We start from the raw sequence: 25,890 nt of genomic DNA, 5'->3' as shown, positions 1-25,890 counted from the left end.
TTTAAAAAAAAAAAAAAAAAAAAAAGCTTCAGAACAAAATATCTTGTTATTCTGAAAGGTAAAAATCTTCATGACATGCGTGATTTCTTTTTTTTTCCTTTTTTTTTTTCAAATATAATACTCCAAAGATTAAGAGAATAAAACAGAATAAAAAAAAAGAGATGAAAAAAAGAAAAAAGAAAATACAAAGCCGACAAGAAGCATGCCTTTGCTGGGAAAGCTGCCCCTGAAATTCTCTGTAAAAAAAAAAAAAAAAAAAAAAAAAATTGCAAAACTGCACATCCCCAATCTCTCTGACACACACACCTGCCCACCATCACAATGCAACACGACATCCCATCCCCTGCAACATTACACCCCCTGGGCACTTTTTACCATGACTAGCATCTTTACGAAGGGCATCGTTACGACAGCCCCACTGAGGCAGAGGTGGCCTGCAGTTCTCTCCCTTCGCAAGAACACAGTGAAAGAGCATGCACAGCGGTCTGTGATTTCCACTGTCAAAAATAGATAAATGAATAGACAAACAAACAAAAAATACATAAATTTTTTTTTCCAAAACACAATGAAGAAGATACCCACCTACACACACGTCTCTTATCACAGAGCTGTGAATGAATGTATTATCTTTGTTATTTTCATTTGCGCATGTGACTTAACACTTAATGACAAGTCATGATTTCTTTTTTTTGGGAGGATGCATTTTTTTGGTTTTTTTTTTTCCATTTAAATGCATGTGAGAGGATTTTTTTTTTTTTTTCCCAAACAAAACCAAACAGAGCAGACTGCAGTCAACACTTTGGTGTGAGCAAAATAACCTTCTTCTGATACTGTGCGCTGTCAATCTCGGTTGCATATGTGCATGTATTTACTCTGACAGCATTTTCAGCAGCCATCTTGCAGGAGAACCCCCCATTGGCTTTCAAAGGTGTTGAATCTTAGCAGGAGAAGCCACCGCCTTTCAGAGGTGTTGAATCTTAGCAGGAGAACCCATTGCCTTTCAACGGTGTTAAATCTTAACAGGAGAACTAACCATTGCCTTTCAATGGTGTTAAATCTTAGCAGGAGAACCCAAGGTCTTTCAGAGGTGTTGTATCTTAGCAGGAAAACCCATTGCCTTTCAGAGGTGTTGAATCTTAGCAGGAGAACCCAAGGCCTTTGACAGGTGTTAATTCTTAGCAGAAGAACCCATTGCCTTTCAATGGTGTTTAATCTTAGCAGGAGAACCCAAGGCCTTTGACAGGTGTTAATTCTTAGCAGGAGAACCCATTGCCTTTCAATGGTGTTAAATCTTAGCAGGAGAACCCAAGGCCTTTGACAGGTGTTAATTCTTAGAAGGAGAACACATTGCCCTTCAGCGGTGTTGAATCTTAGCAGGAGAACCCATTTTGCCCTTCAGCGGTGTTGAATCTTAGCAGGAGAACCCATTGCCTTTCAGAGGTGTTGAATCTTAGCAGGAGAACCCATTGCCTTTCAGTGGTATTGAATCTTAGCAGGAGAACCCAAGGTCTTTCAGAGGTGTTAAATCTTAGCAGGAGAACCCAAGGCTTTTCACAGGTGTTGAATCTTAGCAGGAGAACCCAAGGCTTTTCACAGGTGTTGAATCTTAGCAGGAGAACCCAAGGTCTTTCAGTGGTGTTGAATCTTAGCAGGAAACCTTACGGTCTTTGAGACTTGTTGAATCTTGCAGGAGAACCCCACTGTCTTTCAGAGGAGAGTCCACCTGCAGGAGACTTCGCTGTCGACCAAACACCAGGTGGGTGTAGGCGCAGGTGGGTGGGAAGGGTGGGTGATCAGAGAGCAGCAGAGAGATGTGCAGGCTTAACCTCAGCAACCCGTGGCAGTCGGGTCCAGCCCAGACCGCTTGGTGATGTGCACTCTGACCAGCTCCTCGGCGCACGTCGGGTGGATGCCCACGGTACTGGCCAGTTGGTCGAAAGATGCGCCACACCTGAGGAATTGATCAGGTCAAGCATTCACCACCCTCCATAAAAATGGAGCTTTATGTATATGATATGTGCCATAAAATAATTGATTACATTATGTGAAAAATGTGAAAAAAGTTACAAAATAAATGATTAAACAAACAAATAACCTGGCAAACAAATACTCGTATTTGTAAAACTGTTTATGATGATGATGTTTCAAGAGACAATATTTACCCCAAAATGGATCATTATGTATATAATATGTGTGATGAAATAACTGACTGTATAAAGTGAAAAAAAAGTTTTAAAATACATGAACAAACAAATAAAAAACATTTAATAACCAGGCAAACAAATACTTGTATTTGTAAAATGGAACTCTTTGACGATGATGATATTTCATGAGAAAATATTTACTCCAAAATGGATCATTATGCATATATTTTGTGCAATAAAATAACTGATTGCATAATGTGAAAAAACAACAACCAAATAAGTGAACAAACAACTAAAAAAATCATCAGGCAAAAAAAAACATACTTGTATCTGCAAAATCGAATCACTAAACGATGATGATGTTTCAAGAGAAATTTTTTTTTTTTTAAACCTGATCATTATGCATGTAACATGTGCAGTAAAATAACTGACTGCATAATGTGAAAAAGCAACAACAAAATAAATGGACAAATAACTAAACAAATCACCAGGAAAAACAAAACAAAACTTGTATCTGCAAAATGGAAACGTTGTTGATGATGATGTTTCATAAGAAAATATAACATTTGATGCAACGGACAAAAACTATAAAAACAAAACAAAACAAGAGAGGCAAGGCCTTCAAGACTCACTTGTGATGAATTAAGTCCCCTAGCATTAATTACAGAGTAATTTCCCTTCTTTACTATCTGCACCAAAACGTTTGCAAAATAAATAAAACTTCCATGCTTTGCAAAAGAAGTTTCTGTTTGAACAAAAAAAATGATAATAATGACTGCTCTTGATGTTGGGTCAGAATATCAGATCAAAGTGCCAAGTTTAGAGAATACAAAAAATATAAATATAACAGTAAATGCAGTTTGCATATAATTAGGCTTCATTGTTTATTTTTTTGTGCCCATCCCAGAGGTGCAATATTGTTTTAAACAAGATGACTGGAAAGAAGTGAATTTTTCCTATTTTTATGCCTAATTTGGTGTCAACTGACAAAGTATTTGCAGAGAAAATGTCAATGTTAAAGTTTACCACGGACACACAGACACACACACACACACACACACACACACAGACAACCGAACACCGGGTTAAAACATAGACTCACTTTGTTTACACAAGTGAGTCAACAAAACAAAACACCCTCCTTTTCGAACAGTCCCACCCACCTCAGAGCCACTGCAAAACCTTGGATAACCTCTCCAGCATTTGGACCAATCAGATGGATCCCAAAAATTTTCTGCGGCTTGTCTCTGTGGCAAATCACCTGCACAACATCACACACATACGCACACAAAAAAAAAACATGACTGAAAGCTGTCTCAAAGGGGAAAATGATTCATGATTTTTCATTACCTATCTTGAGTTAGACTCATCAACCTCAGCTGTGTTTGCGCTCAAAAAGGACAAAACTGATATGACGCTCATATTTATATCTTCCATCCCAAAGCCATCACCAACATGTTGCCAATACTGGTCGTTTTTGTGTAACGTTCATCTTGCAACACATACACATAAAAAAGGCTGCTAGTGTCTGTAAATGTTCACCGACAGATATGTAGCATGCACCTATTATCAACATGTCCTAAACGCTCATCATGTTATCTCTTGATAAAAAAAAAAAAGAAAAAAAAAAGAAAGAAAAAAAATCCCCTTTAACAGTACAGTGTACTCTTGACACACATTAACCTGTTTCTTGGCTACATGGCAGGTTAACCCTTCTGGAAATTTCCTTCACTACAAACACTTCTTGAAACAGGTGATGATCATCAGAAATAGCTGACTGTCAAGCAAGTGGAATATATCTATCTATCTATATAGACAGTTGTGTCTGACAATGACCATCAGAACAGTAGAAAGGGCAACTGCTGTCCAGACTATCTGGGCTAAGCAGGTGGGGAAAAAAGCTATCTTTAAAGACCACCAGTCTTCTCTCTACAGAACACAAGACGGAATCTTGTGGTCAAATAATTCATATCAATGATGCTCATCTAGTGATGTTTATCAGTTCATTCACTTGATGAACCCACCCTACAGTAACAGAAAACAGACTGTGAGGGCTAAAGGTGCTGTTGTCGTTCATGACCGCAGGAGCAGAGACCTTCCATTCAATGAGCCTGGGGCTGGGCATGGGAAGGCGGTGCCCAATCCTCTTCTTCCGCAGCTTTATGACTGACCTCAAGCACCTGTTCACACCTGGGTGGGGTGAGGAAAATCAGCATAAAGTGCTCCTTCCCAGGGACACAACACCATGCCGAAACAGGACCTCAAACTCTGACCACTGGATCAGAAGTCCAATGCCTAACTGATTCAGCACTTTACTTTTCAAGCTATCAACTACCGCCCCGCGCTACCACTCTTAACATTATCAACACATACACACAATTTTGTGACACTTCATGAAATGCGGAACACGATACCAGAATTATGATGAAAACACTGCTCTAAAAGTTGCTAAAGTTTTACCTTCAGGTAACACCGAGAATAATCCCGTTCTGGTACTGTAAACTCCAGAGGCTTGTAGAAGGCATGGTATATCTGAAACAATGTAAAATCTGTAAGCTGGCCATATTTTGTGAAGGCGTCATTGCCATCAGTCAAACAAAATGGTTTACATAATCTTTAACTGCTCAACAGTTCACATGAACAACAAACATAATTAGAGGCAAAAGAGCATCAGACAACAGAGAGTCAAACAATAACATATGTCAGCAAATGACATGCAGAAGGCAAAAGTTCACACACTCATCCAGTACAAAGTCCACAAGGATACTGCTTTTTCTGAACAACACAACAGCATGCAGCCATTAAGAAACTAACACCCCTGGGGGAAAGACTGTGTGGAATATGATAAAAAAAAAAAAAAAAATCAACTGTAAGTTATCTAGAGTCATCCAGCTTTGAATGTCCTGGAAGCAGTCAGATGTTTCTTGTAAGAGCATGGACAAGTTTTCAGGGGCATCACTTTTCTGAAGTTGAGTGTCATCAGCATGAGAAAGATGACTGATGATTAACCTACAGTTCAGGAACGCTGAATCGCTCTTTGTTACTACTTCTGACTGGAAGTACTCATAGAGGGAAGAAGAAGGGAAGGGGCAGGGCATGCGCGGGTATTTCTTCGTGCTCGTATTTTTTGAGTTTTTAATTGCCTTGCAAGGAGAAATTTTCCTTAATCAAGGAGGACAGACTTAAATCTGATGTCTGAAGTCTGAACTCTTTCACCATCATAATCGATTTCTTTGTGCCTGTATTTTTTTGAGTTTTTAATTGCTTTGCAAGGAGAAATTTTCATTAATCAAGGAGGACAGACTTAAATCTGATGTCTGAAGTCTGAACTATTTCACCATCATAATCGATTTCTTTGTGCTCGTATTTTTTTAGTTTTTAATTGCCTTGCAAGGAGAAATTTTCCTTAATCAAGGAGGACAGACTTAAATCTGATGTCTGAAGTCTGAACTATTTCACCATCATAATCGATTTCTTTGTGCTTGTATTTTTTTGAGTTTTTAATTGCCTTGCAAGGAGAAATTTTCCTTAATCAAGGAGGACAGACTTAAATCTGATGTCTGAAGTCTGAACTATTTCACCATCATAATCGATTTCTTTGTGCTCGTATTTTTGGAGTTTTTAATTGCCTTGCAAGGAGAAATTTTCTTTAATCAAGGAGGACAGACTTAAATCTGATGTCTGAAGTCTGAACTATTTCACCATCATAATCGATTTCTTTGTGCTCGTATTTTTGGAGTTTTTAAGTGCCTTGCAAGGAGAAATTTTCCTTAATCAAGGAGGACAGACTTACGGTCTCATGTCTGAAGTCTGAATTATTTCACCACCATAAGCGACTTTAGTCGACTATACAATGCACCGCCATAGGCGACTTTAGGTGACATCCAGGGGTCATGTTAAAAGGACAAATTTTCACACTGTAACAAAGCTTGACAGCTGCAGCCTATTTCCGGCTAATAGAACAATGACTAACCTTTGCCCCTTGACCCAGTTTTGAAGAGAACAAGTCCATTACGTGTTGTTTTAACATGAACTGAAGCCTGTGACAGAGAGCATCATACCTAAAATATTTGGCACTGGGGAGTGTTTTTCACACAGAAGCGTGGAGGTGAAAGAGAAGTATAACGTGAATGTGTTGTCTGTCTGTCTGTCTGTCTCTCACCTCCAAGGAGTCCTCGTCGTACTTTATGAGGGCGTCCTCTTCAGCCAGCCCCACGCAACCGTACTCCAGAGGGGTAAACACCGTTGTGGCCACCTGAAGGCCAACATGTAGCAGTAGGCTACATTCACTTCATAGTTCATAACACGGATGACAACAACCACGACAACAACAACAACAGTAATAACAATAATGAGTATTTTATTATGGGCTTTCATTTCTTTGCACAATCATAATAACAATAATTATAACAATAAATATAAATCACTATAGTGCAATGTGGTGCTAATTTTTGTAACTGTTTTTCCCCCCACCATATTGATGATGTTAATCGTTAACGGTTTGGGCTCCTGTGCTAAAGAGGCAGAGTGCATTATAAATGCCCATTACTATGACTGTGATTATTATTATTATCATAATTATTATCATTATTATGATCATCATTATAATGCTGATTCATACAGACCTTGTTGTATTCCATCTGCAACTTAGACTTCCCAAACAGGCGATGGGCCAGCATCTTTCCAGCTTTGATTGCAACCGGCGTCAGTTCAGGCTGCCCCTGCACCAAAGCCCAGCCACAGAAAATAAAACGATCAATTCTGATGCCATCATTTGTGCTATCGTGTGTTCAATGATTGTTCTCACAAAAAAGACTCTGTGTGTGTGTGTGTGTGTGTGTGTGTGTGTGTGTGTGTGTGTGTGTGTAGAAAGGAAGGAATTTTTGTGTTTAATGTCCCGTCACACATATCGGTGATTGAAGGCATTTTGTTAAAGTATTTATGGAAACATTTGAGTATTATCAATTAGAAGGGGTGGGAGATGTGAATGAATGGAGGGTTGGGGGAAACTGGGCAAATGAGGGTGAAATGAGGGTGAAATATGAAAAAAAAAAAATCTAAATACAATTATAGGAAATTACTTAAAGGACTTCGGAAAAGAGAAGTCGTTAAACTGACAATGAATGCAAAAAGTCAAAAACATCAACGTTCTCAGTCACTTGTGAAGACACACTTTCGTGTATATAAGGCTTCATCAAGCTACAGTCAAAAATTATATGCTTAATTGTCAGGTTACTAAAGCATATGCACTTGACATTATCACAATACTTGGTCCGTAATGAATTTGATAATAGTTTGAGAGCTAAAGTCAGAATTGGTCTGCGAATCGGAACAAAGTCTGAGAGAGTCAACTGACAAGGTTTTAGACTTGAATTCAAGCACCCATAAAAGTCTCTTTCTAGTATATTATTTATTTCCTTGTATGACAATGGGCAATATACTTTTATACTATCTATATGATTCTTTGCTCCCCTTTTTGCGGCCCTGTCTGCTTGGTCGTTATAAAGGAATCCAGTATGGGATGGTATCCAACAAAAATCAACATTTGTACCCTTCACAAATAGGGAGTGCAATAAATACCTAATTTCAAACAATAAATTTTCTCTTTGATTATTCTCAAAAAGGAGCAATCTTTTTAAAACAGATTGAGAATCAACACAAAACAGGATATTACTTACTATGATTGGTATATCAACAAGATGATTTAAAGCCATAAGGATGGCCACCAATTCAGCAGTAAAAATTGAATGTCCCTTACCTAAATAATATGATTTTTCTGTTTTTAATTTTAGGTCAGGAATGACAAAAGCAGATCCTGCACTGCTATCATCCAGGACCGAGCCATCAGTGTAAACTTTTAAATGATAATCAAAATTTTCTTCTAATTCAATTCTGACAGATGCTGCTATCATATGTGGAGATTCTCCTTTTGTTGTGTCATAAGCACATATGTTGATGTTTGCTTTTGTTAACTTCCAGGGAGGGACAGGTGGCACCAGAACACGAGGTGCCATATCATGTAAATCAATGTCTGAAGAATTTAAAATATCTGACACATATGTGCGAATGGTTTGTAGCTTTGAATTATTTTGTGCATTTTTTTTTTTTTTTTTAAAAATCAATATCAGACCTAATATTTAATTCCTCAAAATCATCCACTGCTGTACATCTCACAATGTATTTAGTAGAACATAATTTTCTGATTTCATCTAGTGGTAGAATACCCCGCAAGCTTATAGGCTTCTGAGGTCTTAGTATGCACAGGTACCCCTAAAGCCAGTTTCACAGTGTGTGTGTGTGTGTGTGCACAAGAAAGCAGTGTCTTTGTGAGAGAAAAGAGGGAGTGTGAGCGCAAGTATGAGATGTGTGTGTGTGTGTGTGTGTGTGTGTGTGTGTGTGTGTGTGTGTTTGTGTGTGTGTGTGTATGTGTGTGTGTGCGAGTGCATGTGTATGTGTGTCAAACCCAGACTGTACATGCACTAGCATAAATGTATAAGTGCGTGGTGTTTGCGTGCATGTAACCAAATGTATGTGTGCATTAATGAGCAAATGAACTTGTTCAATACTGGGCGCCTACAAATTTCCACACTTATGTTGTGTGTTAACGGTGCCACAAGCACACACACACACACATTCACACACGCAACACATCTGTCCTTTTAGTGAATGTAACCAAATGTATGTGTGCAAGCGTGTTTCAACTTTCCATCATTCAAATTAACATCAAAACTCGCTTAATCCTTGCTTCCAGAAACACCATCACACAAATATTTTCTCAAATACATTTATGTAGTACATTCCCCAATCTCCGTTTCTCATCATCTCCACTGTCCTTGCACACTGTCTAGTTTCTTTCAATCAATTTGACAATATAAAGGGAGACAATTTCAATGGACAAAACGAGATACAGACACACACAAAAAAATCAATTATAAAAATAACAACAGTAATATCAAAAATAGAAATAAAAAATTTAAAAGGCAGTATCTGTTTGCTTTTTTTTGTGCTTTTTTTTTTAATTTTGACTGGGCACAATTCCCATGTTCACTCATTCCCACGAGAGGGACTTCATAGCTGCTTTTATCTTGCTATTTGGGCAGCCATCCTTTGTTTTCGGGGGGAAAACAGGCAGTGAAGGACAAAAGACATAAAAAGAAAACATTCAATTACATGCTCAAATTCAGTCACATGCTGCACATCTCCAATAGTGAGATGGCCTTTACTGCTCTTTTGACCATACCGTTTAGATAGTCATTTACTGTTTTCAGGTAGTAAAACAGCCAAAAAAAAAAAAAAAAAAAAAAAACAAGAGAGGCAAGGCCTTCAAGACTCACTTGTGATACACTTTAAAAAAATCCAAACTTTTTATGTATTGAGTATAATTTCAAAATGTAATGTTTAAGATGAGAAAGATCAGTAGCAAATTAAGAGTAATTTCCCTTTTTTACTATCTGCACGAAAACGTTTGCAAAATAAATAAAACTTCCATGCTTAGCAAAAGAAGTTCCTGTTTGAACAAAAAAAATGATAATAATGACTGCTCTTGTTGTTGTGTCAGAATATCAGATCAAAGTGCCAAGTTTAGAGAATACAAAAATTATTAATTTGGCTTCAGACACAGACACACACACACACACACAGACACTTTGTCTTCACAAGTGAGTCAAAAAGAAAACATTCAATTACATGCTCAAATTCAGTCACATGCTGCACATCTCCAATAGTGAGATGGCCTTTACTGCTTTTTTGACCATACCGTTTAGGTAGTCATTTACTGTTTTCAGGTAGTAAAACAGCCAACAACAACAAAAAAAAAAAAAAAAAAAAAAAAAATATTACGGCTGTTCTTACTCTACCGTTCAGGCAGTCATTCTCCATTTTTGGGTGGTAAAACATCCAGTGAAAAAAAAAAAAAAGAAAAGAAAAAGAAATGGTTCACTCACATGGAGCACATCCCCGATAGCGTAGATGTTGGGCACTGACGACCTTTCGTTGTCCCCGTCGTGACCTCCGACCACTTTGTTCGTCTCGGCGTTCAGCTTCACACCGACCCCTTCAAGGTTCAGCCCTTTCGTCTCTGCCTTTCGACCTGGTCACCAGACACTGATATCACTGCATGCCTCAGACATGCCTACCTACCCTAGAATCTGACGACTTCAGTACGACAGCCTCCAAAAATCCGGAACAACCAAATCATTAGTTATCACCAAGCAACATTTACTCACAGTCATAGAAAAGCACACACACACACACACACATACACACACACACACACACACACACACACAAAAACCCAGAAAAAAAGGGCTCATCACACTGCTGTAGATGACACTCATACTGATTTTGCCACTGGCAGAGTTCCGTTTCAGTTTCTCAAGAAGGCACTATTGCGTTCAGGGGGGGGGAGGGAGGAAGCACATGTCCCAAGATGAGAAGCACCGGCACAATGCCACTGAAAACCTTGCTTCAGTTTCACTTTCAAGTTGTCAAAGAAAGCATACTGACCCATACTTTTGCAACACCAAATCTGCTTCACAAAAAAACAAACAAACAAACAAAAAACAAGAACAAAAACAGACCCATGACCTGCACATAAACCTAACATGCTGGTCAGGCCTTGAGGGCCTACACTCCCATGCATATGAAGGGATAAGCGCACACAACGAACACAAACCACACACACATCGCACATATACCACCACCCCCACCACACACATACAACTCTCTCCCCTCCCCACACATAACTGCCACCCCCCGAAACCACCCCACACACAACCCCCCCCCACACACACACACACACACCACACATCCAGTCCACTCAAGTCACCTGTGGCCAGCATGACGGTGTTGAACTCATCCTGCATCACCTCCCCTTTCCTGTCAACGAAGGACACCAGGAGGCGCCCGTCCGACCCTTTGTCTATCCGCTGCGGCTGGCAGTGCCACAGGAACCGCGTGCCGGAGGACGCCATGTGGTCCGTCACCAGCTCTGCCATCTCCTGTTGGGTAGGAAGAGGAAGTGGGCACAGTGGTAAAGATACTTTTCTGCCAGTGCAATAGGCGAGTGGTTAAAGCGTTGGACTTTCAAACTGAGGGTCCTGGGTTTCGAATCTTGGTAACGGTGCCTGGTGTGTAAAGGCTGGAGATATCTTCTGATCTCCCAGGTCAACGCAGGTGCAGGCCTGCTAGTGCCTGAACCCCCTTCGTGTGTATACGCACGCAGAAGATCAAATACACACATAAAAGATCCTGTAATCCATGCCAGCAGCTTGCATATCCCCGAAAACAGAATATGGCTATCTACATAGCAGGGTAAATATACAAAACGGTCATGCATATAAAATGTTACATGTTACATGAGAGGGGCTGAATTCTGATGACTGTGATTTAGGAAAGACACACATGAACACATTCTGTTCAGTTCAGGCGGATATCTAAATCTTAACTCTCGTTAGCTCACCATGCAATGTTCTGTATCTATTCTCACTTCAAGACAGACCCTTCTCTTCTTCCTGATTCCAGAAATGAATAGTCATACTGTCAGTTGTCTCCCCCCCACCTCCCTCTATATTGTCACTGTGTACTGAAGGACAATGAATCTGTTTTCTTCTCCTTCTTCCTCAGCATTTTATTTTCACAACAAAACCCAAATCCCCTGCTCCAATGATATCCAGAAAAGAGAGAGAGAGAGAGAGAGAGAGAGAGAGAGAGCGAGAGAGAGAAAGCAAGAGACAGACTGACAGAGAGAGACTTCATTTAAAACAATAATAATGATACTACCACCACCACCACTACTATTATAGTACTAATATTGATGATAATAATATTAATAATAAAAATAATGACAATGATAACAATATATACATATGTGGCACTCTGTCTAGAAAACTGCTCTGGGTGCTTTACAAAAAAACAACAAAAAAACAAAACAAAACAACACAACTCCCCCCAAAAAACCCAACAACAACAAAACCCCAAAACCCATGATATTACACACGTAACACATTACATCCATGTTACATATACACACCAAAAACTATGCTGCAGCATGCATTGGGACGTACCTGATCGAAGCTGCGAAGACATCGGGATCGAACCATGATGGTGGTGTCAAAGCCAAGGCCGGTAAGAAACCCCCCACACTCCAGCGCAATGTCTGCGGGGCAGTTAAGGGTCAAGAATGTCCCCCTTGGACAGCCTAACACTGGCACGATTAATTTGCATTGTGTGTGTGTGTGTGTGTGTGTGTGTGTACGTGTGTGTGTGTGCAGGGTGGGGGAAAGTGGTGGGTGTGTGTGAGTGGGGTCGGTTGGGGTACGGGTGGGTGCTAGTGCGTGCGTATATATGTATACTTGTATGGCAAGTGTTGATGTGAGTGTTTGCCTATGTGCAAGTGTGTGTGTGTGTGTGTGTGTGTGCGCGCGCTGCGTGTGCATGTGTGCGTACACACACACGTGTGTGTAACCTCACAACCACCGCATGCATCATGATAAGGCTTCCTCACCATGAATTCAAAAGAGGATACAACTTGCGCCAATGACCAATCTGCAACAAGAAAAGACATTCAACTGATCATAATGGTGTGTGTTTTTTTTTGCTGTGGTTGCATACGTATCATAACAAAAGCACCAGCTTTGGAACTTCAGCACTGAGCAGACCTTAGTGACAGCACTAGCCTCTTGCACTAAATTCAAAAATAAATATACATATAAGAAACAAACAAAAAAAACAAAAAACGTGGAAGGTCCTGTAGCTTTTTATAGCCACTGGGGTAGTGATTTGAAAATCCACTGTGTCTAGAGCTTGGCACGGGAATGCAGGGCCCAATCCTCCGCTTCTGCCCTTTAAAAACCATCCCCAATCAAAGCCAGATACCCAGTTACACCTGGCTGGAGTGAGGACATTCAGGTAACAGTGCCTTCCCCAAGGACACAACACCATGCTTAAAACCCTTATCACCGGTGAACAGTGGACCAGAAATCCAACGCTTAACCACATCCGCCACGGCGCTTCCGGCACTAGATGATAATGAAATTCTATTAAGGCCAGACACGGTAGTACAAAAATGTATGAAATAAACTTGAAGTTTATGGCTTTCTGTGACATGGTATGCAAAGATATTGGACTAAACATGTCTAAAAAGGTCATTTTGTGCAATTTGTCATGACGGTTTCCATGGAAACGAATCCAAAATGGCCGACAAACAAAAAAATTAAAAGCTTAAAACTTTGGTACCTTTATAGATATGTTATTTCTGTTTGTTTTATTTGATTTATTTGCATTTGTTCTTTATTATAGTGCAGTGGTATTTTGGAATTTGAATAAATACATTTATCATTATTTTTCTGTTGAAATGTGTATAAATTCTTTGACATAATGTTTTACAAATGAGTGTATATTCATTCTTTTACTACTACTATACAAACCACTGCACTATAATAAAGATTAATACATAAAGAAAGAAAGTACCAAGTCTGAACATGCTATCTTTTAAAGTTTTTGAGCATTTGCATTTTGAAACATGGTATTACGAAGACAAAACACAAAACTGAGAAAACAGGAAAAGAAAGAGATGTGCTTGTATTCACAAGAAATCACACATGTTGATGATGTTTGAAGCTTTATTTATGTGAATACAGTACCCAGGTGAAACGGACTATAAAGATTACATGTTGAAGAAGCAAATTATGCGAAAAAAACGAAAATCACAAAAAATCATGATTCTGGTCAAAATTTCACTACCGTGTCTGGCCTTAAGGTAATACTTGAAGTTTTAGAACTAATGTAGGAGGAACACGTGTAATCAAAAATCAAGCGAGCAACATTTTCTCCTGACTGGACTGGACAACTCCATGTCCTCTATCCCAATTCAATTTCAGTAACTTAGGAACTCGGTCGTGCACTTACTACATAAACCCAGTTATGTTGTGCACATGTAGAATGTTTACACAATAATATTAAAAAATGGTATGACAATTAAGGAAAAAAAAAAAAAGTTGAACTTCTTAAGGATACATTAAAAAAAAAAAAGTATTGAAAGAAAAAGTCTCACGTTTTGCCAGGTGGTTCATGCCTCCAGAAAATATCGTCACTGGTAATCGCATATTCCCTTGCCCCTGGTACCTGCATATGTTTCCCATAAATCTCAGTCAAATACAGCAGGGCAGATTCAGTATCATAACTGGGTTTTTTTTTGTTGTTTTTTTTAGTTTCTTTTTTCTTTTTTTCAAGTGGAACATTTCTCAAATACTTCCAGACCCAGAGAAAGCAGCAACAAAACAACAATGAACTACAACAGATGCCTAGCAGTAGAGCAACCGACAAGGAAGTGAGCGTCCACTGACAGAGATCATTACTCTTCCCCCTCAACTGGATCTTGAGTGGTGGACTGAATGCTAGTCTTTCGGGTGAGATGATAAACCGCGGTCCCATGTGCAGCAGGCACCTAGCGCACCTAAAACTAAGAGAACCATCCTCGGCAACAAGAGACCATCCACATGGTATGGTATCCATCAGTTCTGAAAATCAGAATTTCTGAACTTTCTTCTGTTTTGTACCTGTGCTTTGGCGTACCACCAAAAAAAAAACCCATTCCCAAAAGAGGATAATCTATGTTCATTCCACACAAACACAAGTAGTGTTGTTGTTTTTTTAAACATTAATGAGATAAAGTAAAAGTGACATCGACTTGTCAAGATTCCAGATTCCGAATCATTTAATGTTCATAAGCCATCATACTCACATCATTATCAATGAAAACAGACAGTGTTCAACTTCATTACCATTTTGGTGGGATTCTGGGTATCTGGGTATAGTTTTTGTTGCGTTTTGTTAGGTTTTTGAGCTGATTATGATAATGTATATATATGACACACAAAGACACAGACACACCCCAAAACACAGACAGACCCCCCCACACCCACCGCCCCCCTCTACACACACAGACAGGCAGACACAAAGACATACACACACACACATGCAACACATTCTTCATTTGAATCGACTTGTGGCCTGCAGCTCACACTTGCACTGCATTTGCACGGATAAACAAGGACAGTAAGAACAAACTGAACCAGCTGATTAGCTCAGTCAGTAAATCATGTTTTCTGTCAGTGTAAAATACAAACTGGGCCAGAATCAGCATTGTTAAGCATCAGTTCACTGTACTGTAACAATGCCAGCCTACTCAATCCATCGGACCGACGGGAGACTCCATCACATCACTGAACAGTTTGTCATTGACTGTGTTTGATTTGTGATATCGGTATCATAGTTCTTATCCACTTGACATGACACAACATAAGAGGTAAACACATCTCACCTCGTCCAGGACATGTGGCCGCAACCCCACAGCTATCACAATGTTCTCCGCTTTCAGAATGCGCTGCAGACACACAGCGTACACAATGCAACAGCAAACCCTCACTTGAACTGTTTCAAAGCAAGGACAATGGCGATGCAAAAATCTGCTTAAAAGTCTTCGGGGATAATCAAAATGGCTCGTGTCAGTCTCACTCCTAAAAAAGAAAACCACACACACAAAAATAAAACCTGCTATAAAAAAAATATCCAATTTTTTTTTCTCCAAAATCTATACAACTTTTCCAATGATGAATGACGTTAAAAGTATGACATCCTCTTATGTGACGTATGCTGTTCTCAGTCTCTCTCTGTGTCTCTCTTCGTGTCTCTCTCTTCCAGTGCTTTCAACAGTATGTTTGTTCATATATGTATGTCTGTCAGTCTGTGTGTGTTACACACCCACAGCGGAAGTCCCACACATTCAGGTAAGTGCAGGAGGAACGACAAAACGACATCAAGGCACCATCCCATGTTTTAGTCAAATATACTCAGTCTGTCAGTAAAGTTGGTTTGCAGTCAGCGGTGCCAGAATTTCTTACATCTCTTCCTGATAGTCGCATTGGGTTTGTGGATCCTTTCATAAACTGTGCAACACATGCCAGTAATGTCATGCCCTCTCTTATCAAAATGCTTGGCCACCGTCGTGTGTGTTCTTTCTTTCAGTCTGTCGGTTTGTCTGGGTCCTGGTACATGTTTAGGTCATACTCAAAGTGTCTCAAGTTGTACGCTAGTCTGTAGAATCTTTTCTACTGTGTCTGTCAAAGGCAGCTCTCGGTCAGCTCTTCCCTGGCAGGCAAGACTGTTGTGCAATTAACTCACCTGGGATGGCCAGTTTTGTCTCCTTTTCGTAACCACCCCTTCCCCTGGCCCTTTAGAAACCCAATCTGATGTCCAGCGGGTGTCTGAATGGCCCAGCCCATAGCTTTCATTGTGAGAAATGCAGTATTCTTTGTCTTCATCCATGTCTTCAGTGTGAGAACCTTCTGCTAGTAACATTTTCATGACGTCAGCTTCCATGAAACACTGTCGTCGTCGCCTCTTTTGTCTTCATACGAATAGAATTAACCCTGTGTTTTCAAAGCACTTACAGCTTGGTCTCTGACCGAGGACAGGCTCTGCATAAGTATCCATATGAATCGATCAAAGTTCTTCAATGCTTACTTCCTTTCCCTTGACATCCACTGCCTTCACTGTGTTCTTGTCGACCAGACTGCCAAGTGCGTTGAAAAAGTCTACATGTCTGGAAGCATACAAGAACAAATCATTCACATAAAAACATAAAAGTCTTTTCGAACACTGGCAAATCCAAGAAAAGAAATGACTGTTCTCCTTAGAAGCAGGTCTGTTCCTGTAATTCTTCCTGGCTGGTGATACCCTCTTATTCTTTCGGTCACTTGTCTATCCATCAGCTTGGAGTCTTCTGGTCATCTTAGTCTTTTGGTCATCACAGTCTTTGAGTCTTATGGTCAGCTCAATCTTTTAGTCTTTTGGTTAGCTCTGTTTTTTAGTCTGTGGGTCAGCACTGTCTTTTGGTCAGCTCAGTCTTTGAGGGGTTGAGTCATGTAAGTCTTTGGGTCAGCTCAGTATTTAAGTCTTTGAGTTAACTTAGCTTTTTGGTCAGCTCAGTGTTTTAGTCTTTGAGTCACCTGAGTCTTTCAGTCAGCTCAGTGTTTTAGTCTTTGGGTCAGCTTATTATTTTAGTCAGACTGAGCTGACCCAAAGTTTTTAAGCTTTTTCTTTGAGTCAGCTCGGTCTTTTAATCTTTGGGTCAGCTCAATCTTGTAGTCTTTGGGTCTGTCAGCTTTCAATTTGGGTCAGCCAGGTGTTTTAGTCTTTGGGTCAGCTATGTCTTATGGTCAGCTCAGTCTTTTAGTCTTTGGGTCTGCTTAGTCTTTTAGTGTTTGGGTCAGCTTAGTCTTTTAGTCTTTGGGTCTGCTTAGTCTTTTAGTGTTTGGGTCAGCTTAGTCTTTTAGTCTTTGGGTCAGCGTAGTCTTTCAGTTTTTCAGTCAGCTTAGTGTTTGGGTCAGCTTAACGTTTGGGTCAGCTTAGTACTTTTAGTCTTTTGGTCACCTTAACTCACTCAGTACGGCCAGTCCTCTCTTCTCCTCTACACAGACCCCTCGGATGTCCAGTGGGAGTCTGTATGACCCAACCTTTAGCTTCCGTCGCCAGAATTGTGGTATTCTTTGTCAACATTCACCTCTTCAGTAAAAGAGCCTTCCGCTTGCAATATTTTGATGATGGTAATTAGGGTGAAACGCTGTTAACGTCGTCTCTTTCGCCGTTCGTATGGAGAGAGTTAACCCCATTCTGACATGTATCGTATGGAATCAATAATTATGTGCTGTCCTTTTCTTTCCGTATAGGCACATCATTTTTTTTTTTTTCACTCACACAAAACAACCGACATTGTCACAAATCACTCAGTAAAGGCGCATTAACTCTTACCCCCCAAAAAGAATTAAACTACAGATCACTTTTAACCGAAACAAAGTCATGACAGTGGTCATCACTGACAGGAGAAAAGGTTACCTCCAAACAGGTTTTTTTTCCCCTGTTTATGAAAAAAAAATATATAAAACAAAAAGGTTCCTGCTACCATTCTCATCCCTTAAAGCATTTCACGTGTCACAATGACAACTTTTTCCCATTACAAAATGACAAAGATTTCCCACATCGCAATGTCAAATCTTTCCAATAATCATCAAAACAACTGCACATGCTTTTTCTTTCCATTCAGCAAGATCGAATCACTTCGAATTGGCATCAGGAATTCTAAGTTGTTTTTTTTAATCCAGTTTTTTTTTTTTTTTTAAACCAGTGTTTGACATGCAGATAAGGCACACGTAACAGCAACTCACTTGTCCTTCAGTTTCACTCGGTGTGCAAAGTTGAGCGAGCGAACGTGATTCTGAACTGCCTGTGACATGTTCTCCCTGCCAGTGAAAATGAATAAATACAGAAATGTGTCATCTTAATTCAACAGTTATTTGGAAGAAGAGGTCTGTTTAGTTCTATCATGAAACACAAAGTTATATAATATCACATGCTTCAACACATGGAACAAACTCTTAACGCACATCATGCCACACACCTTCATACAGACAGACACTGGCACATATGCACACAATGCACACCCTCTCTTTCTCTCTCTCACACACACACAAAAAAACTTGATGTAGGTTAAAAAACATGAAAGTAATATTTACTTTTGCACACATGCAATCATACACAAAAACACGCATACACTCACACACACACACATTACAAACATTTACTCACTCAAAAATTGCCCCTTCAATCCTCCCCCCCCCCCCACCCCCTTCTTTTCCTTCTTAATGTGAAAAGAAGTCAATTAAAAGAACATAAACACACACACACACACATAAAACACCCCGCCTACACACACACAGCACATACACAAACATTGTATTGCATTGTATTTCTCTTTTTTGTCACAACAGACTTCTCTGTGTAAAATTCTGGCTGCTCTCCCCAGGGACAGCGTGTCGATACACTGAGAGCACCACTCATTTTGTGTGTGTGTGTGTGTTTTCCTGCACAGTTTTATTTGTTTTTTGCTATGGAAGTAGATTTTTCTACAGAATTTTGCCAGGGACACCTTTTGTTGCTGGGGGTTCTTTTATGTGTGCTAAGTGCATGTTGCACACGGGACCTTCGTTTGCTGACTCATCCGAATGACAATACAAACACTCATACAAACATTAACGCACACAGACACACACACACTCACACATCCCCCCCACCTCCCCCCCCCCCCTCCAAACACACACACACATACACACACACATATATATATATATATATCACCATTACCAAGAGAAAGGAACAGTCTCCGGCACATCCCACCCATAAGCCTGGGCATCCTTCAGTGAATGTCCCAGCAATGCCGCCTGATGCATCAGCTTCTTGGGTATACACCCCACATTCACACACGTGCCCCCGAGCCCCCATTTCGTGCCTGCAAAAATAATAATAATAATAAATAAATAATCATAATAATTGTTCTCTCTGAACTCTGTTTAAGAGTCACTGGTTGCCATACAGAACCATTCACCAGATTCCTTCAGGTTTGTTGGTTGTGTAAATAATAATGATTAATAGTTCAACTGGCATTTACACAGCACTGATTTCTGGGCACTGGGATGGCTGGAGAGCGCTTGCTGGCAGCGTATGTCCCAGGTGGGGCAACAAGTGTGCGTGAATCTTGTGCAGAGTGAGAGACAAACCAAAGCACTTTCACACCAGTCATTCACAACCTGACTCAGACTGGGATGAAAGTAAAAAAAAAAAAAAAAAAAAAATCTGTTTTCAGTTTCACTTTCTCAAAGTGTCATCACAGTGTTCAGAACAAATCAACAAATACGCTACACCACATCTGCAATGCACATAAATGACAGCAGCATAACCCAACATGCCAGTCAGGCCTTGAGTACATGCGTACTTGTGCACCTATCAAAGTGAATTTCTTCAACAGAATTTTGCCGGAGGTCAACACTTCTGTTGCCATGTGTTCTTTGTCAGCGTGCTAAATGCGTGCTGCACATGAAACCTTGGTTTATCATCTCATCCGAATGACTAGATGCTCAGTTTGCCAGTCAAACTTTGGAGAAAGAGCGAGACTGGGATTTGAACCCAGGCCCTTATATGAACACCAAACTTATCAAAACTTACCAACACATGTCAACAGAAAGCTGTAGTCTGGAAAGAGGGGAGGAGTGGAGTGAAGGGGGACAGAGATAGGTTTTCAGGCCAGACTTGAAATAACTCTTTTGAGTAAAGGGATCGAATGAAACGAATTATGGAGCTCATTCAAAGTGTTAGGTCCAGAGACAGAGAGTGGTGTCTAACTGAAAAGAGGGTGTTTTTTTTTTCAGTCTTGGAACAAAGAAACTGGGTATAAGCCACCAACCCTTATAACCAACGAAAGGAAAACCCAGAGACAAATCCAATATGATCTGAAACCACAGAAGGATAAAACTTCACAAAACGTGGGCAGCTCAAACCAACCACACTTATTTGGAAGAAACTTCAGTAAAGCACACACAAAATATTAGTGTATGAATGGATGGCTATACATACATGTATGTTTCTCTATCTACCTATCTCTCCAAGTCCAACTATCTGTCTATATATCCTATTATCAAGAACAGTAGATAATCATTTGTAGAATCCATGAAAATATCATATTACATGTGTGTGTGTGTGTGCGTGTGCGTGCATGCGTGCGTGCGCGCGCGCGTGTGTGTGTACACGCATGCATGTGTGTGTGACTGAAACCTGACTGAACAACAAACAAATAATGAGCACCTAAAGGCAGCTCTTGGTTGACTCTTCCCAGGTAGGCAGTCTGTTGTGCAAGTGACTGTGTTTGCAAAGTGCTTACAGCTTGGTCTCTTGACAGTGGACAGGCACTGTAAGCAATGCATCCATATCAGTCAATCAATCTATCAATCAGACACTCTGACTGTATCTAACAGAGACATACCTTGAGTGGATGGTTTTACAAAATCAAGCACTGCCACTTTTTTTCCAAGGTCTGCCGCTGAAAAAAACAACAAAAGAACCAGTAAAATCATCACTATCATAATTCTTATTCAGTATAACCACTGATATAATATATATCATGAATTAGAATCAAAAAGTATGTTTGAATTGTACATATAAGACAAAGAAATATTTGACTTCCCACGAATGCCCTCCAAAAAAAAAAAAAAAAACCAAAGAAGAAAAGTAAGAGGGAGTGGGTGTGGGGGCAATGGCAAATGGTGGAGTGGTTGAAAGTCGATAGTACTATAATGAACTGAATATGGCAAATGAGGCCTGACTGTATATGCTCTGTGCCTGCGCAATTGTGTGCCTGTGCACGTGTGTGTGTGTGTGTGTGTGTGTGTGTGTGTGGATAATGCATGAAGTACCACAGAATTTAAGGTTTTTCCCCCCCTTGATGATGATAGATCAGGACAGGATTATGACAGCACTGCTATGGAGGACTTTTATGTAGGCTTCAGCTAAAAGAATTTGATATGCGCAAGGGGTGTCAAAATAAAATTCTATCATCAAGCACTGTACCTAGAAATCTTTTTTTTTTTTAAATGGCGACTTACACAACCTCTCTCACGCCCCCCCCCTCCCCCACCCAACCACTACCTTCACACACACACACACACACACCAATGTGCAACCACATACTTAATAATAATAATAATGGATACTTATATAGCACACTATCCAGAAATCTGCTCTAGGTGCTTTACAAAAACGCTTTCGTTAACATAATACATCATATCTGTTACATACACACACCAAAATGTGACTACACACACACACACACACGCTGCATACATACATTTTAACATACATGTGTATCTAACAGCTACCCTAACACATACGCACACATAGGCAGGCACAAACTTACATAAACACACAATACACATTCATATATATACTTGTATCTACCTTCCACATAAAATTACTACAAAACATAGTAAGACCACTACAGAGCCAGTGTACCCCTGTTTAAAATATAATATTAACAGTTCTAAAGAGAAAGGCAATAAAACATTTTCAATAATGAGAATAACAAAACTCAAATCTATACACCATCAAAATACAAATGACAACAACATCAAACCCATGGCCTCACCCACAGTCCTAAACTTGTTTCAGTTTCAGTTTCAGTAGCTCAAGGAGGTGTCACTGCGTTTGGACAAAACCATATACGCTACACCACATCTGCCAAGCAGATGCCTGACCAGCAGCGTAACCCAACGCGCTTAGTCAGGCCTTGAGAAAAAAAGAAAAAAAGAAAAAAAAAAGGGGAATAAATAATAGATAAGCTTACATAAATAAATAAATAAATAATAATTATAATATAGAAAAAAGTAGTAGTAATAATAATAATAATAATATAAAGAAAAAAATTAAAAAAATAAAAATTAATAAAAAAATAAAATAAACTTGTGACTGAAACTGCTGCACCACAGTGGAGAGAGGGGGCCTTCTTCTTTTTCCATTCTCAAACTAGTTTTGTGTTAACAAGTGGAGGGGTGGCCTCCCAGTGGTAATGCGTCCGTGGACCTAAGAAGCAACATAATTTGAATGTGTGGGGCTGACGGGCGCAACAGCCAAATGGTTAAAGCGTTGGACTTTCAATCTGAGAGTCCCGGGTTCGAATCTCGGTGACGGCGCCTGGTGGGTAAAGGGTGGAGATTTTTCCGATCTCCCAGGTCAACATATGTGCAGACCTGCCAGTGCCTGAATCCCCTTCGTGTGTACATGCAAGCAAAAGATCAAATACACACGTTAAAGATCCTGTAACGTGGGAGCTGCAGCCCACGAACAAAGAAGAAGAAGAAGAATGTGCGGGGCCGAGTCCCACACTCACCAGCATTTTCTCTCCCCTCCTCAAGACCTTGACTAGTAGTCACTGAATGACAGATGTGACAATACACCAACTTGACCAAGGTCCCACAAGTAACACACTTAGCGCTTAAGAACCCCTGGCAACAAGAGAGTTTTCCCTGTCTGTAGAAAAGTCCATTCTGATTTCATAAATAAAACAAATACACTTGCAGGCGATAGGGGAAAAAAAAGAAGAAAAAAAAGGAAAGAAAGGATGGTGCTGGAATGTGCAACATGCTTTACTAGAGTAGATAAGCTCACAACTCCTAAATTTCACACAGAGAAAGCTGTAATAAACAAAAATGTAATACAAATACAATACAGAGCAATACAACTTAATTAATATGATAGATTTCATCCAACCTTCCTTGGAGCAGGCCAGGCCTCCTGAACCCCCTCCAATCACCACGAGGTCATAATGATCATCATTTTTCCCACCTAAAACACACATAGAAAAAAAATGAATCAAGAAATATATTAAGGAGGACTAAGATGATAAATGTTATCATGACTTATCTGTTATCAGATGTACATATCCGCACTTTGTCCATGCACAACTTGAAGTAGTGCTTGTACTTGAAATCCTCAAGGTTGTGGACCCACAGCTTGGCATTCCCAAATCCATTTTATGAGAGAGAGAGAGAGAGAGAGAGAGAGAGAGAGAGAGAGAGAGAGACAGAACAAAATTGTATTTTTCAAGGGTATTGAGATAAGCATAATGACAAGAATGCTTTTTTCCACCCAGCCCTGGGGTACAAAATTAAATAAATAAATCAAAAAAGAAAAAGAAACGCACAAACACAAATAGAGAAAATTAATATCAGATGAGAGAAAAAGAGGGGGGGCGCGAGAGGGGAGAGAGTAAAGAAGAAAAGATGAAATGAGAGTGAGAGAGACAGACAGACAGGCAGACGGACAGACTGATGAGTCGACAGAGGAGAGAGAGAGGGTGGGGGTTTGGGGGTGGGGGTCAAAAGTTACTTTACAAAGTTAAATTACAACACATATAAAAGAAAATGGAAGAGCAATAAAGCAGTAAAGTACACATAAGTATGAGATTCATGAAAGAAAATGTGGGTAATATGGGAGGATCGTGGCATATCTTATAACTATTAACAACGCCATAAACAATACTGGTAGTGGGTTTCTATGAATTGTTTCTATGAATTACAGTGTTTTTAAGTTCTTCATGAGATATTCACGAGAGAGAGAGAGAGAGAGAGAGAGAGAGAGAGAGAGAGAGAGACAGACAGACAGACAGACAGACAGACAGACAGACAGACAGACAGAGAAAGAGACAGGGAGTGAAGATTGTTCTCTTGTTGGCTGTGCTAATGCACAATATATTAATATATGGTACATGGTCAAAAGCCGAGGTCTCTATCAAAACCACGCTCCCTGGTTAGGTTGTTGCAAGCACCCTGATGCTGCCTGAGCTTTAAAATGGAGTTCACCCAAATTTGATGCTTCCTCTTTGCTTCACATAGATCGCTTTTACCACGGCAGCATGACTGCATGCAAAATTCTCTCGTTTTCGATACGAGTGATTGTTTTACTTGTGTTTCAGTTTCAGTTGCACTTGCTCTTTTGTTTCAATCAATTTTTTTTTTAAATCAAAACTGGCAGGTGGCTTTCGTGTCTTTTTTTCTTAGCAAACAAATATAATAAGAATCCCTGGCATACAAATTTTGCAGAACTTTTTCGGGTCTATGGAATTCCGCGTCTGGGAACTGAAGACAACAACAAATTACATAAACATCGCAAAAGATACAAAGTGTGCCAAAATGTGCATGTTGGATACAAAACCCTTTCGTCTGAAAGAATGAACGAGAAAGTGCACCTAGAATATGCATCTGCTGTTGATGAATGTATGAATACTATACTCACCAGTTAAAGTTCGCACTACAAGCAGTCTTTTCCGACAAACTGAAAGTAAGCTCTGTCGACCCAAGGTCGGCAGCCGCCTGCTGACTGCCGCCATGTTCGTTACGAAAACAAGGGAGTTGACTCTTATATGATATCGTAGATTTTCTCTCCACAATGAACTCCCTGTTCATCCGGTGTGGTGGCATACTCTCTTTCTGTGCAAGCAATTTTCACAATGTGTGTGTGTGTGTGTGTGTGTGTGTGTGTGTGTGTGTGTGTGTGTGTGTGTGTACCGAGAGAAAGGGAGGAATGGAGAGATATCTATACGTTCATTTGGTGCACGCGCGTGCGCGCACGTGTGTGTGTGTGTGTGTGTGTGTGTGTGTGTGTGTGTTGAAGTCACTTATTATTCAATCCCGTGCATGATAGGACTTTATCCTTAACTGAACATATTACACTTTGATCATGATGAAGAATTAGACAGAGACAGGAGGGTGGTGTGGAGAGGGACAGACAACTCAGTCAGTTGTCGAATATTGGCAGTAAGGGGAGCGAAGGTGGATGTTCTCTCTGTTAGGCGAAGGGCAGTAATTTCCGACCAAATCATAGTTTGTTTTTTGTTTGTAGGACAGGGGAGATTACGGGATAGGGAGAGCAAAACTGGGGGAGAAGGGGGTGGGTGGGAGAGGAGGACATGGGGACTACAAAGGTGGAAGGTCATCACACCCAATGATTTTCTTCTTTGCACCAAAATGTCTGCTCTTTTTCCTTCCCATTTCTCACAAACGTCTAAAGGTCATTATGTCAAAAGGAGGCTTGCTGCAAGGGCTAGGGTGTTGGGCAGTGCAGGGGAAGGCAGGCTCAGGGTAATGGGAGTACCAGGGTATGCCGGTGGGGGGCGGAGTGGAGGGTATGGGACAGTAGGACAGAGGGAGATGGGAGAGGGAGAGCAGGACAGGGGGAGATTGGAGAGAGGGAGAGCAGGACAGGGGGAGATGGGAGAGAGGGAGAGCAGGACAGAGGGAGATGGAAGAGGGAGAGCAGGACAGAGGGAGATGGAAGAGAGGGAGAGTAGGACAGAGGGAGATGGAAG

At 40.3% G+C, this 25,890-nt stretch overlaps 1 protein-coding gene across 1 annotated transcript; it reads right to left on the bottom strand.

Annotated features, from left to right (window-relative positions):
* On the bottom strand, positions 1–24,911 carry LOC143302282 (thioredoxin reductase 2, mitochondrial-like). The gene is made up of 17 exons (XM_076616883.1): positions 24,819–24,911; positions 23,295–23,369; positions 21,016–21,072; positions 19,344–19,488; positions 18,368–18,442; positions 16,668–16,746; positions 15,466–15,528; positions 14,197–14,267; positions 12,670–12,689; positions 12,209–12,300; positions 10,972–11,143; positions 10,088–10,233; positions 6,770–6,865; positions 6,307–6,399; positions 4,605–4,676; positions 3,308–3,405; positions 1–1,951 (listed from the first exon to the last, which is right to left on the bottom strand). The coding sequence occupies exons 4-17, from the start codon at positions 19,427–19,429 to the stop codon at positions 1,828–1,830; spliced, it is 1,287 nt and encodes a 428-aa protein (XP_076472998.1). The 5' UTR covers positions 19,430–19,488; positions 21,016–21,072; positions 23,295–23,369; positions 24,819–24,911; the 3' UTR covers positions 1–1,827.
* Positions 24,912–25,890: the final 979 nt, after the last annotated feature.

The sequence above is a fragment of the Babylonia areolata genome, chromosome 29, assembly GCF_041734735.1.
Source record: "Babylonia areolata isolate BAREFJ2019XMU chromosome 29, ASM4173473v1, whole genome shotgun sequence".
Taxonomy (NCBI): domain Eukaryota; kingdom Metazoa; phylum Mollusca; class Gastropoda; order Neogastropoda; family Buccinidae; genus Babylonia; species Babylonia areolata.
Note: the sequence above shows the minus strand (reverse complement) of the source record. Positions and strands in the feature narration are given on the sequence as shown.

Coding starts and splice junctions, on each gene's coding strand:
- LOC143302282 (XM_076616883.1), bottom strand. CDS start 19,429: ATGCATCAGGCGGCATTGCTGGGACATTCACTGAAGGATGCCCAGGCT. Junction 15,529..16,667: donor TGGATGTCAAGGGAAAGGAA/GTAAGCATTGAA, acceptor GTGTGTCTGCAG/CGCATTCTGAAAGCGGAGAA. Junction 12,690..14,196: donor CATGAACCACCTGGCAAAAC/GTGAGACTTTTT, acceptor TTCTTGTTGCAG/ATTGGTCATTGGCGCAAGTT.